The sequence below is a fragment of the Ranitomeya variabilis genome, chromosome 1, assembly GCF_051348905.1.
Source record: "Ranitomeya variabilis isolate aRanVar5 chromosome 1, aRanVar5.hap1, whole genome shotgun sequence".
Taxonomy (NCBI): Eukaryota; Metazoa; Chordata; class Amphibia; order Anura; family Dendrobatidae; genus Ranitomeya; species Ranitomeya variabilis.
In genome coordinates this window covers 898,490,412-898,502,750 of record NC_135232.1, presented here as the reverse complement: position 1 = coordinate 898,502,750, position 12,339 = coordinate 898,490,412, and the positions used below count along the sequence as shown (strand labels likewise).

The following is a 12,339-nucleotide window of genomic DNA, read 5'->3' as shown; positions in this document are numbered from 1 at the left end:
TGGAGCCCCTGAGGGTCAAGTCGCCACAGAGGTACTGCACCTCAGCCAGAGGTGTGGTACTTCGCTCTTGAGTAAGGAGGGGGCACTCCCTGAGACCCATACTAGCATCCAACACCACATCACCACACCACACATCATCCAACTCAAGGCTAGGGGATCTGGGCAGACCCTATTGAGGGAGGGCCCCATCTCAGGCTGCAGGGGGGACTAGGTAGAGGGTGTGGGTGGAGAGATTGACAGTTAGAGGTGGAGTTAATGAGTGAGTTAGGAAGGAGTTGGTGGTGAGGAGTGGAGGAGAGCAGACGTGGAGAGAGAGGTTCCTGAGAGAAGGAAGGAAGGGATCCTAGGGGCCAGGGAAGTGAGGAATCCACCCTGGGCACCCGAATCCACGTGGACTGTAGTTGGGTGGAAGGACCAGGTCGCATTGGGGGAACCGGCCCCCAGACTAGTAGAGGAACTACAGGTCTCAGCTAGCAAGCTGGAGACTGCGGTATCTGTATGTGCCACAGCCACATCAACACACACTCACTGAAAAGTCAGCGACATAGGATCAAGGGGACCAGGAGGACATCGCCCAACAGGATCTGAGGCTGCTGGCTTGGGACACTGTGTGTGAGATGCAGGGCAGGAGGGTGAAGCCAGCGCAGAGAGATGGCCAGGGAATGAACATAAGAAAGGGAGTTTCAGGAAAGTGAACCCCAAATTACCTGAGAGCTGGCAGGACCACAGACCCGGAGGACACAGCACCCGGCTGGGGACCGTACCTATGAACTGTTAGTAAAGTGTGAAACTGCACTCTGCTGTGTCTTGAGAATTATTTACTGAGTCACCTGCCCTGCACTACAACATTCACCACCATTGACTTTAACACCTTAACTGCCCTGGGGCTCAGTTCTACCCTTGGAGAGCAGTACCATCCCAGCTGTGTCACAAACTGCCCCAGTGGACCTGAACTGCAGTGTCGGCCATTTCCTTATTGCCGAACACCACGGGTGGTGTCACAAACTAATTCCCTATAAACTTTCTTCCGCTTTACATAACATTTTTATTTGACACCCAGGGCCACGGACCGTGTCACTGCTGCCGCGACAACCCCCGAAGACCTGTCGGTCTCGGCCCGAGTACCCCATGGCCCTGGCAGGCACACCACAATTACCTGCCTGTTAGTGCTTAGGTACATTTTTTGTTTTTTATAACGTCACGGTTATCCCCTTTAAATTTAGTCCCTTCTAGGTGATAGGCTTTAGAAATGGAAAAAAATTCCAGTATTTATGTTTGTGCACATGTTCTTATTTGCCACCTTTTGAACAGAAAAGACTAAGTCCATATGTTCCTGATTTTCTGAAAAGCCAAACTATTTCAGTGACCTTTCCAGTTTTACGAGATTATCCGAAAATGTGTTTGGTGGAAAGAGTAAAGTTATTCTTACGCTGACAAATGTATGAAAGACTACGGTCTAACATCCAAGCAAATAATCAGAAGACTAATGACAGCAAGCTCTTTGACCCATATGCCTAATATATCAGCACTCATGATGCCAGACACTGAAGCCTGGAGTTGGGTTTTTATGTTATGTATTTATATGATTAATTATATGTTTCTTCTATATCTTTGGCGGGCACACTGGTATAGGGATAGCTAGTGTCATATGTTGAAGCTGTTGTGCTGTAATGCATAATCTCCAATAGGGCCCCCAACTCTCGCAGGTCTTTAATAGTATTGGTCTTCTTATACTGGCCAAGCCAAACCAGGCCCCACATACTCCAGGGCCCGAACAAATACAACCCCTGCACCAACTATAGTTACACCCCTAACTATGACATGGTATTACTATTATTACACTTTTAGGAGAAATCGACAAACATATGATCAATCGTCCTATTTTCATCTGGAAACCTGAGACGATTTTCATCCATATTTTAATCCATACTCCATCAATGTGCCATCTGCTTATCCATATCTCACATCCATGTGCCATCCGTGTGACATCCTTATGGCATTCATGCTTCATATCAACATTTTAAATGGACATGATCAAATACAGTTTCCTAGGTTAATAATGGCAGCGAAAAAATCCAATGTAATATGGATGTTCCAATCAGGAGCTGATTTTTTTTGTGAATAAGCAAGTTTCATCCAAGATACAGAAGAGAATAGTTCCTGCATGGTCGGGAGTAGAAACAGTAATCTGAACAGGCCAGGTGAATTACGTCGGTCAGCTCACTGTCGGATTTTTACTCAGTAGACGTCCATATAATACACTCATCAGAACAAGCCCTAATAGAAACCTCATCACAGGCTGCTATTTTACTTATATGACAAAAAGATGGCAGACAAAACAGGAGGTGCTGGTTTGTCACTTTTTTATTTTTAAATATTTCCAAAAATATTCTGGGCAGGTTTGTCACCTATTGAATAGATATTATGAAAGCTTATTTAACAGAGATTTTCATATGTCAGAATATCAATAATCAGTGACACGATTCCTTCCTTTTCTCATAGAGAAGTGAAGAAAGATGCTCACAACTTATGCTCCAATTTGCTTTGCCAGGTCTTCAAGATCTCTCTGGCAGAGTATAATGATCCAGAGGACAGGTATATTTCTCACCAATCGCTGGCCTAAGTCTGTTTCCCAGATCTGCTTTTCCTTAAATAGCTGTTGGCTGGTATCATAGGATGATCTGAACTAGGGTCTTCTCAGATTCTGGACTTACAATAGTATCATCATTTAGTTTGCATTGTTGACCGGAGTTCATATATAAGTCAGAGCTGACTTTGGTCTTATTTCAGGCTTGTAAAAAAAAATCTTTAAAGTATAGACCAATGAATATGGGTTGGTGACATTTACTATGTTTTGCTACAGTCTCTGGTTCAAAACTCCCAAATGGATTGTTATTCTACTTTCCCAGAATCCTCCTACGACCTGCCAGCATCCTAGGCACCCCTTCTGATTAGTAGGGTCTGTGATGTGGTACAATGCATGTCATGATGGTCTACTAATCAGAAGCCCAATTTAAGTAATAGCTAATATCTATATGATATGGTTATCTAACTATCCATTGTTCTATCTGTCTAACCAAGGGCATACATCACTGACCATTATCAAATAAACGGTATGGGATCCTTTGTTGGTTCCATGAGTTTTACTACTGGCTATCACGATAAATTGTGTCTAATTCCCTCGCTGATATACTTGTATTGCTTGCAAACAATGGATTGAAGAAGATTAGATCTTTTAGTCAAGACTGACAAAAATGGCACCATAATGAGGGGGAGGAATTTTGATCTTTCCTATAAAACCCTCTTCTCTGTACAGCAATGTATTTTGTGCTGCAGTCCTCCAGACTTATTAATGCTCTTTAAAGAGTGCCTGCTATTGCCATCTGGATCAAATATCAGCTGGCAAGACTGCTTTTTTTATAGCCTCTGTATTTGTTAAAAGAAAACTGAACTGGAAGTCTTCTATGTTGTTAACAATAATGAATAATGTGTGTGTACTAGTTTATTAGCGCTAAAATAAAAGAATAGACTGCATTTGTGAGTCGCAGTGGAAAAGTTATTAAAGATTGTGACTTGTGTGTACTTCATGTCAAACCTTCCTTAGCTCCTAGACATTTCTGCAGATTGCTAGACACAAGATGTAATTTATTGCGCTCGGTTACCTAAAAGCTAATGAGCTCATCATGTACCGTACAGAGCAGCAAGCGTTTCCTTTTCAGAAGTGCAGGGATCTAGTGGTGAATCAGTGTCTAGCCCTGTTCTGCAAACTATATTCTCTGGGAGGAAAAGAAGAACTGATCTGCTGACAAAAGTTCTGCTCTGAAGTGCAAGGAGAAGAAATAAACCATGGCAAATTGCTTTCAATTAAGAGGGATAATACAGTGGTGATCTCCAAAGCTTATATGAATCTAAACTGTAGTTTTGTTTTGTAGTTAAAGAAACAAGCTCATCCAATACTGCTGATTTGTGAGGGTCCGACTCATGGAAACACTGCTGATCCTGAGAAAAAAGTAAAAGGGATCACATCAGCTTTTCTCATGTACCATGGTGATCTGATACAACCAATTTAAAGGAGCCTCAAAACTACACAAACGTAATTAACTCCGCAGTCTCGTCTTTTCATCCCCATAATTGCATATGTCAGCACTTTTTTCAGTGGGAATAATTTTAGCATTAGAGAAACCTTCAGCCTCTGTAATGAATAATCTCAGTTTCTAGCATTGGGCACGGATATCAGAGTTGACCAAACTGGATCTTTTTCTTCCTGTGGACATCAGAAGGGTCCTAGTAGCCCCACATATTGTTTATCTACCACTAACACTTGCATTTGCACTGTGTAAGATAGAGGGCTGCTGTTTCCAGGTATGCAAAGAATAACAGGTCATTTTTGGTTTCTTTGTTGTTTTTTGTTTTGTTTTACTTTTTACAGGTGTATTAAGGAAAGACTGTCAGGAGAGACTATCTGAGAGTCATTAAAAACAGTTTTTCCATTGGTTCAAGCATGTGTTCCCCCTTTATAAAGCATCTGGCTAGCCTATTTTTGGGGCAGTGTGTTCTAATTTGCTAAGAACATGGGCATCATTTAGTGCTCCAAATTGCCCTATACAGGTAAGGAAAAATATAAACATTATGCTAGGGTCACATGACCACAGATTCTCTCATCTAAGATAATCGGACCAATTATGCAAATTACATTCTGATTAACGCTTGATCAGAGTGTCAGCATAGTGTGATGTGATTCTCTTGGATGCGAGAATGGGAGCTCACTGTGAGGAGAAGACGAAGATGAAAATGTCTCCATCTTCTCATCCGTTTAATATGGTTGTGTGAGCGAGCCCTTATAAAAAGAAATCTAATGCAGCAAAATGTAGTAGATGAGATATAATTTCCGCATTTAGGCTGGTTTCCAGCAAGCTATGATGAAAAATGAAATGCACTACATAAAATGCAGTTTTTAGTTTATGATGATTAAAGTGAACCTGTCACCCCCAAAATCGAAGGTGAGCTAAGCCCACCAGCATCAGGGGCTTATCTACAGCATTCTGGAATGCTGTAGATAAACCCCTGATGTAACCTGAAAGATGAGAAAAAGAGGTTAGATTATATATAATTATACTCACCCAGGGGCGGTCCTGGGGCGGTCCGGTCTGATGGGTGTCGCGGTCCGGTCCGGGGCCTCCCAATTTCTTACGATGACATCCTCTTCTTGTCTTCACGCTCCAGCGCAGGCGTACTTTGTCTGTCCTGTTGAGGGCAGAGCAAAGTACTGCAGTGCGCAGGCTCCGGTCAGGGTCAGAGAGGCGCGGCGCCTGCGCACTGCAGTACTTTGTTCTGCCCTCAACAGGGCAGACAAAGTACGCCTGTGCAGGAGCCGCAGCAGGAAGACAAGAAGAGGACGTCATCTGATGAAGTTGGGAGGCCCCGGACCGGACTGCGACGCCTATCGGACCAGAACCGGACCGGGACCGCCCCTGGGTGAGCATAATATAACCTCTTTTTCTCATCTTTCAGGATACATCGGGGGCTTATCTATCAGATAAGCCCCTGATGCTGGTGGGCTTAGTTCACCTTCGATTTTGGGAGTGACAGGTTCCCTTTAATGAGGGGAAGTTTAATTGAAACCGACCATAAGAATGGCTTTTTTTCTGTTGTATTTCCCATAGACTTTTCCATAGCACTTAAAAACCACTGGGCAAAAAAATCTACATTGAGTACAAAACTACATTTAAAAAGTCACTAAAAGTGCTAGTCACATGTTAAAGGGTTGTCCTTTCCAGAGTGATTGCAGACATACGAATCCCCTCAGTGTGTGTACTGTGTGCTGCAGGGGTTAGCCAATTTCTGAGCTGGGACCAGAGGGTATGTATATGTTATACATACTCCCAGCCAGAACCCGACTAGTGGGTGTGGTCTCACTCCAATACACTTATATTGTACGAGGCCATGCCCACAAGATGTGCTCTGGCCGGGAGTATGTATAACACAAAAGTACCCTTCGTTCCCGGCTCCAAAACCAGTGATTCCCTGCAGTGCACAGTGTGCGCTTTGGGGAATTCATAAGTCTGAAGTCCCACAAAGGGACTGCGGACTTATCATTTTGTACCGGACAACTCTTTTAAATAAGGATGTGACGCCCCAGGGTCCTGGTTGTCACAGTGGCATTGCTTTCCTCACAGGGAGAGTGATGTCACACTTGGAAGCGATGGAAGATTCCTCTTAACAGGTAATTAGCACATACAACACCATTCTGACTTCAGGCCAGAGAGGGGAGCTTTACACCCAAAATCATAGAAGGTGTTCTCTCTTTGGTTGGGAGGAGGAGTTAGTTGCTAGGCAGTTGCTAGGCAGTTGGGAAGATTTAAGGAGTTGGTGCCGGACAGCAGACTGGAGCAGTCTGAGGCAGAAGGACGGGTGAGGGGCCGTACAGCCTGAGGTGCTGTTGCTCCTAGATAGCGAGATACAGAAGGAAGAACAGCCCTTAGCTAATGTGCCGGAGAGCAAAGCAAAGGAGTGTGACAACAGGGGAGAATAGCTGGGACTGGGCTACATCCCTGATTGAGCGCAGTCTCTGGTAGCTGGAAGACCGAGGCTTTTGTGGGACTCTAAGACACATAGAAGAAACCGGCAGGACAGCTGGATTATCACCTGTTCGCCCTAACACCCAGGAGACACAGTGACACATAGAGCCCGGGTCGTTATAGAGACCCTGTAAAAAGGCTCGAGTCACCTGTCATACGGGTTTGTGTCCTACTTACACAAAGGACAGAGATAACTGAGAGGACCTTGGTACAAAGCCATAGGCAATAAGGGACTATAACAACACAGCGCTAGAAGGAAGGCTTTTAACTCCACCTGATAAAGCTGGACTCTGAACTCGCTTCCAAGCCGGCCAGACCCTGCCTGTACCTGTGATCTGGTGCCCTGGACTGTGGCTACCTGCTACCATCAGTAAACCAGGTAGAAAGACTGCACAACTGCATCCTTCGTTCTTTACTGCACCACTCACCATCCTTCATCTATTCACCGGAAGCCCTGGGAACAGTCTTCACCTGTGGGAAGTTATACCATCTGGCTGCCATAACATCACCCCAGAGCACCCCTTTATGCAGCGTTGGTCATCCCTGACCGAATACCTCAGGTGGCGTCACAAACAGTTATTATTTTACAAATCCCTTTAAAGGCTATCCCCTTAACATGGGCACCCATGGCCACGAACCGGGTCACCGCCGCCGTGACACGTCCCTTTAAGTAACGGACCCGGTACCGAATATCCCACGACCCTGATGGGTGACTCAAGGATATTTTGAAAAGCGCCTGAAAATTGACAAAAACATGTACTTTTTATCTGGTGCAAATGTCGCTGTTCTCCAGAATCTGGTGTTGTTTCTCTTTTGTTCAAGTGCCCGTCCATTCCTGAATTATGGTCACCACTTTTTTATATTTGATAGTTTCATAGTTTTTAAGCTTGAAAGCAGACATACGTTTATCAAGTTCAAGTTTCAACCTATACACTAACATGTCGATCCAGAGGAAGACAATGACTCCAAGAGGCAGATGCTAATTCTGAGGCCGGGGTCTCACTTGCGAGTGCAATGCGATAAACTCGCGGGAGTCTCTCGCATCAATACCGGGCAATGCCGCCGGCACTTGGGACTGGAGAGTTCTGCTGCACAGAAAGACATGCAGCCGCAAACTCCGGTCCCGAGTGCCGGCGGCAGTGCCGGGTGTTGATGCGAGAGACTCGTTCGAGTTTATTGCATTGCACTCGCAAGTGTGACCCCAGCCTAATTCTGTTTACCCAACTGGGTGAAGTCCTCAAGGAGACAGATGAAAAGTATGCCCACTTTTTTAAAAAGACTAGGTTTACATACAAGAAAAGGTGGCTTATGTCTCAGTAATTGAGAGGCGCATGGAAAAAAAACAACAACACTAGGTTTAGGAGAACCACCACATTTACACCAGGTAAAAAAATGACATATTAATGGCAAGTAATAGGTCCTCTTTAAAGATATTGTCCAGTCTGGGACATTTCTGGCAATTTTCACAGCTATAGAAATGTTTGGTGAGACCTGTGCATCCTGATACTGCCAGATCAACTTCCTCAAAACTCATGCAGGTCAAAGTAGGTTGTCCACTACTTTATCACTGATGACTTATCCTTAGGATACGTCTTCAATGTCTGATTAGTCGGGGTTTGACACCTGGCACCTCCATTACTTAATTGTAGAGCTGGTCCATCTTCTATTAGTGGCCAAGGCCAGATACTGCTCATCCGCCTCCAATTCAATTCAATAGGAGGCGGATGTGCAGTACCCAGAAGTCAGAGGAGGTCCGCAATTGAGATTTTCTAGCTGGCGGTCGCCGAAACTGAGAACAGCTGAGCAGCAGGGGGGGGGGTACTGAGTGTCGGACCCTGACCAATAGGTCATCAACGATAAAGTTAGTGGGCAAAGCTCTTTAAGGACAACCTCTTTAATGACATAGCCTACCAATATGCCATAAATGTCCCAAAAGGGAAAGCTCCTTTAAGGTCTTAATGAGCACTCTCCAAAATGTACAACAAAATTCTCATACTGTATCTCCCAAATTTTCGACATTAAGGCTAAGCTCCCACAATGAGAATTTGGTGAGGTTTTGATGCTGAGCAAAACTGCAATTTATAGCCGGTAAAAGTGGAGGGCATATACTGAAATCTCATTCTCTCATGCCCACTGTGCTGTCTGTTTTTGCACACAGCATAAAACTGATCTGTGGTGCGGTTTTGAAATGCGCAACATGACAATTTTTTTTTTAGCAACAAATATGCGTTTTAATTTCGATTTTCCCAATAGACTTAAATGGAATGAAGAACGTCTGCAGGTAAGAAAGGCATAAACATTTTTAGTGCATTTCTGCACAGAAAATGCTCTGAAAATGCACATAATCCAGTTAAGCTAATTATCAGATAGTATCCAAAGCAAAGCAGCTTTATTTAAAACACAACATACCAACATGAGACAAAAACCAAAAGAAAAAAAACGCAAAAAACCTCATGTATAAAATATACTCAAAAATGTAAAGAAAAATTGCAAGTAACCTAATTTACCTAATAGGTGCAGAAATGGTGGAGAAAATCTACATTATCAAAAACTCATCAAATACTCATGAAGGAAATTTGCTGAAGGCTAAGGTTGCACAACCGTATTTTCTCTCATTCAAGAAAATCGGTCCAATTATGCTCCAATCCAGTGTGATCTGATGTTCTTGGCTCTGGAGAAGATGGAAAAATAAATTGTCTACCTTCTTCATTCTGTCAGTCCATGAAGATCAAACTACACTCGGATGTTATCTGAATGCAGTCCGATGGTTTCCACGGACTCATTGACTTGCATGGCCAAGTGCAATCCAACTATTGCATGCTGCGATTGTTTTTCTTTGGACAGACTCTACCCAAGGAATAACAACCGGGCATATACATGGCCCCATAGAATAACATTGGTCTGAGTGCGATCTGATATTTTGACCACAAATACAGTCGTCTGTCACTATAATCAGAGCCTGGCTGTGCTATTGCTGTCACGTATGGTTTCCTTCCAAAAGTTGTGTCATTTCAGAGAAAATGCTATTAAAAAGCTGACCGTGGACTTAGTGTGAGACTTGACTACACCGATGACGTCCCGGACTGGCTTTTGCCAGCGCCATTCTAGTTGGCTGACAGGAGACTTGACAATCATCTGGAATGGACTTTTCAAGCTACATTTTCTCTGAACCACTGCAGGGTGTCACAGTAAAATATACCTAGTCGCACTTAGTCAGCCAGGCTGTGCTTCCTGCTGCTTGTGGTTCACGCAGCATGAGTGTAATGCCTGTTTCCCTTTAAGCATTTGTCCAGAGTGTGAGTTACTTTTGCTGGTAAACTCTTGAAAGTATAAATGACACATTTTTTTACAATGTTTTCCTGTGCAAGTACATCCGTACAACTTATAGTATTGTTCCTAGAAGCAGAAAGATATGTAACAGGACAGTAATTACATGACTGATCAGGGTGCTTACAATGTAACAAAACAAATTTAACACTAACTATTGTTGTGTATTGTTTACGCCTAAAAGCATGGCACAAGTACATAAAACCAGTCTTGTGGAGAATGCTTGAAGGCAGGAATTGTGACCACATTGTGCCTCTGCTTGTGCTTTGTAATGACAAATAACAGGCTCTCTAGCCTGTTACATAGATATGCTGGGATTTGTAGTCCCACATCAACTTGATATCAACAGTGCTCTACCTATAGTCTATACAAATATCCACATAGTGTATTACTAGAGGAAGGCTGGAAAGTCTGCAGTGGTGCTAGGGGTTGTCACCATTTCAGCACTTACCTCCCAGTGATGAACTGGCTCCTTGATGGTGAGCAGATGGGTTGTACATAATAGTTCTCAAGTTTTACTCCTTCGGATGCAAGTTTATCCAGTGTAGGGGTCCTGATCTCAGAGCCATGGTATCCAATATCTCTGTACCCTTGATCATCAGCCAGAATGAATATGATATGAGGTTGGTGTCCAATCTGCTCATCCACATTTAGGTGCACGATCTCTCTTTCTTCCAGGCTTTGGTTTCCATTGCCCCAGGACAGATATCCATAGGTCATGATGCTCACCATAGAGAAAGCAGCCAGTGCCCCCAACATTGTCATCCAGCCCCCCTGCCCCATTCAGCGGTCAGTCCAGCATACTCCCCCAGCCATGTGCTGCCCTGTGGTCAGTGTGCTGCTGTCCATCTGGAGGGCTTCTCCCCCACCCCCACCCCAGTGCTGGTGAATCCCCTAGCCAGCTCCATGCACTTCTGACACTTCTGCAGCCCAGCAGCTCCACATGGACGGCTTTCTTCTCACACACATAGCAGAAGAGAAGGAGTTCGCTTTCCTTGCACTTCCCAGCTGCAAGACTCTGAAGCATGAACTCTGAGCATCTGGGCGTTTTTGGCAATGCCCCCAAAGCGGTTACACATGCAGCATGTCCCTTTCTTCCAGCCTTCCCTAGTTCAGTAACCTGTGGTGGAGAGATCACCCCAGGCTAAGCCCCATCAGGACCCCCTCATCTAATTAAAGCATAAAGTTCACTCTGTCCTCTCCCCATGCAGCCTGCAGACTGAACTCATTTACTGCACGATGCCAGAGGGGAAGGAGCCGTCCCTGGTGAGAGGAGGGTGAGGGTACAGAAAGTTTCAGAAACTTATGATGGATGTCAGCCCTGTAGCCAGTCACCGGAGTGGATACCTCCTCTCTGCTGTCCTCTCCTCTCTAAGAAGTGCCGAATGACCGAGGTGTCAGGGGAACCTGCTCCCCTTCCTGCTGCCTAAAGAGGAGAGACTTAAGCCTCTCTGTATTAGAACTACTGTGCAGTCTATCTGCTGAGAACAAAAGGCATCTGTGGAGTCTTCATCACAGGATTCATAGAAAAAGTTTAAATGTCTAAGTAGCTAAACAATCCATTTTAGCAATTTAATAATATTAAATAGAATTTTTTTTTTTTTGGAGGGCAGCACTCCTATGTGTTGGGTTCAACCATAACACACCACTTAAAGAGAACCTGTCACCAGGTTTGGCCAATACAAGTTTCGTCCACCCCCTTTCAGGGCTTATATACAGCATTCTATAATACTGTAGATAAGCCCCCAATCCGACCTGCAAGAGAAGAAAAATAACTTTTATTATACTCACCTGCGGGCGGTCCGGTCCGAGGGGTGTCGCTGGTCTTTGTCCGCTGCCTCCCATCTTCTTGCGATGTCGTCCTCCTGCTTGCTTCATGTGGATGACGCTTCCTGGCATCATCCACACAGGCTCACGGGAAACGCACTCTCTGCCCTGTTGAGGGCAGAGCAAAGTCCTGCAGTGCGCAGGCACTGGGCCTCTCTGACCTTTGACGGCGCCTGCACACTGCAGTTTATATATTTTGTTCACTGTTCTTGTGATCATTTTGACCCCATGGGGTGAGATCTTGCGTAGAGCCCCAGATCGAAGGAAATTATCAGTGGTCTTGTATGTCTTCCATTTTCTTATTATTGCTCCCACAGTTGATTTCATCACACCAAGCTGCTTGCCTATTGCAGCTTCAGTCTTTCCAGCCTGGTGCAGGCTACAATTTTGTTTCTGGTGTTCTTTGACAGCTCTTTTGTCTTCACAATAGTGGAGCTTGCAGAGTGACTGAGGTTGTGGACAGGTGTCTTTTATACTGATAAGTTCAAACAGGTGGCATTACTACAGGTAATGAGTGGAGGACAGAGAAGTCTCTTAGGCTACTTTCACACTAGCGTTAACTGCATTACGTCTCAAAACGTCTTTTTTCCGAAAAAACGCATCCAGC

General features: G+C 44.5%; 1 protein-coding gene across 1 annotated transcript in view; it reads right to left on the bottom strand.

Annotated features, from left to right (window-relative positions):
• ARSJ (arylsulfatase family member J) overlaps positions 1-11,127 on the bottom strand; it is a 174,500-nt gene extending 163,373 nt beyond the window's left edge. Inside the window, exon 1 of the mRNA XM_077278695.1 lies at positions 10,357-11,127. Coding sequence (XP_077134810.1) covers positions 10,357-10,688 — 332 coding nt within the window. The 5' untranslated portion in view covers positions 10,689-11,127. The remainder of the gene's footprint in view (positions 1-10,356) is intronic.
• Positions 11,128-12,339: the final 1,212 nt, after the last annotated feature.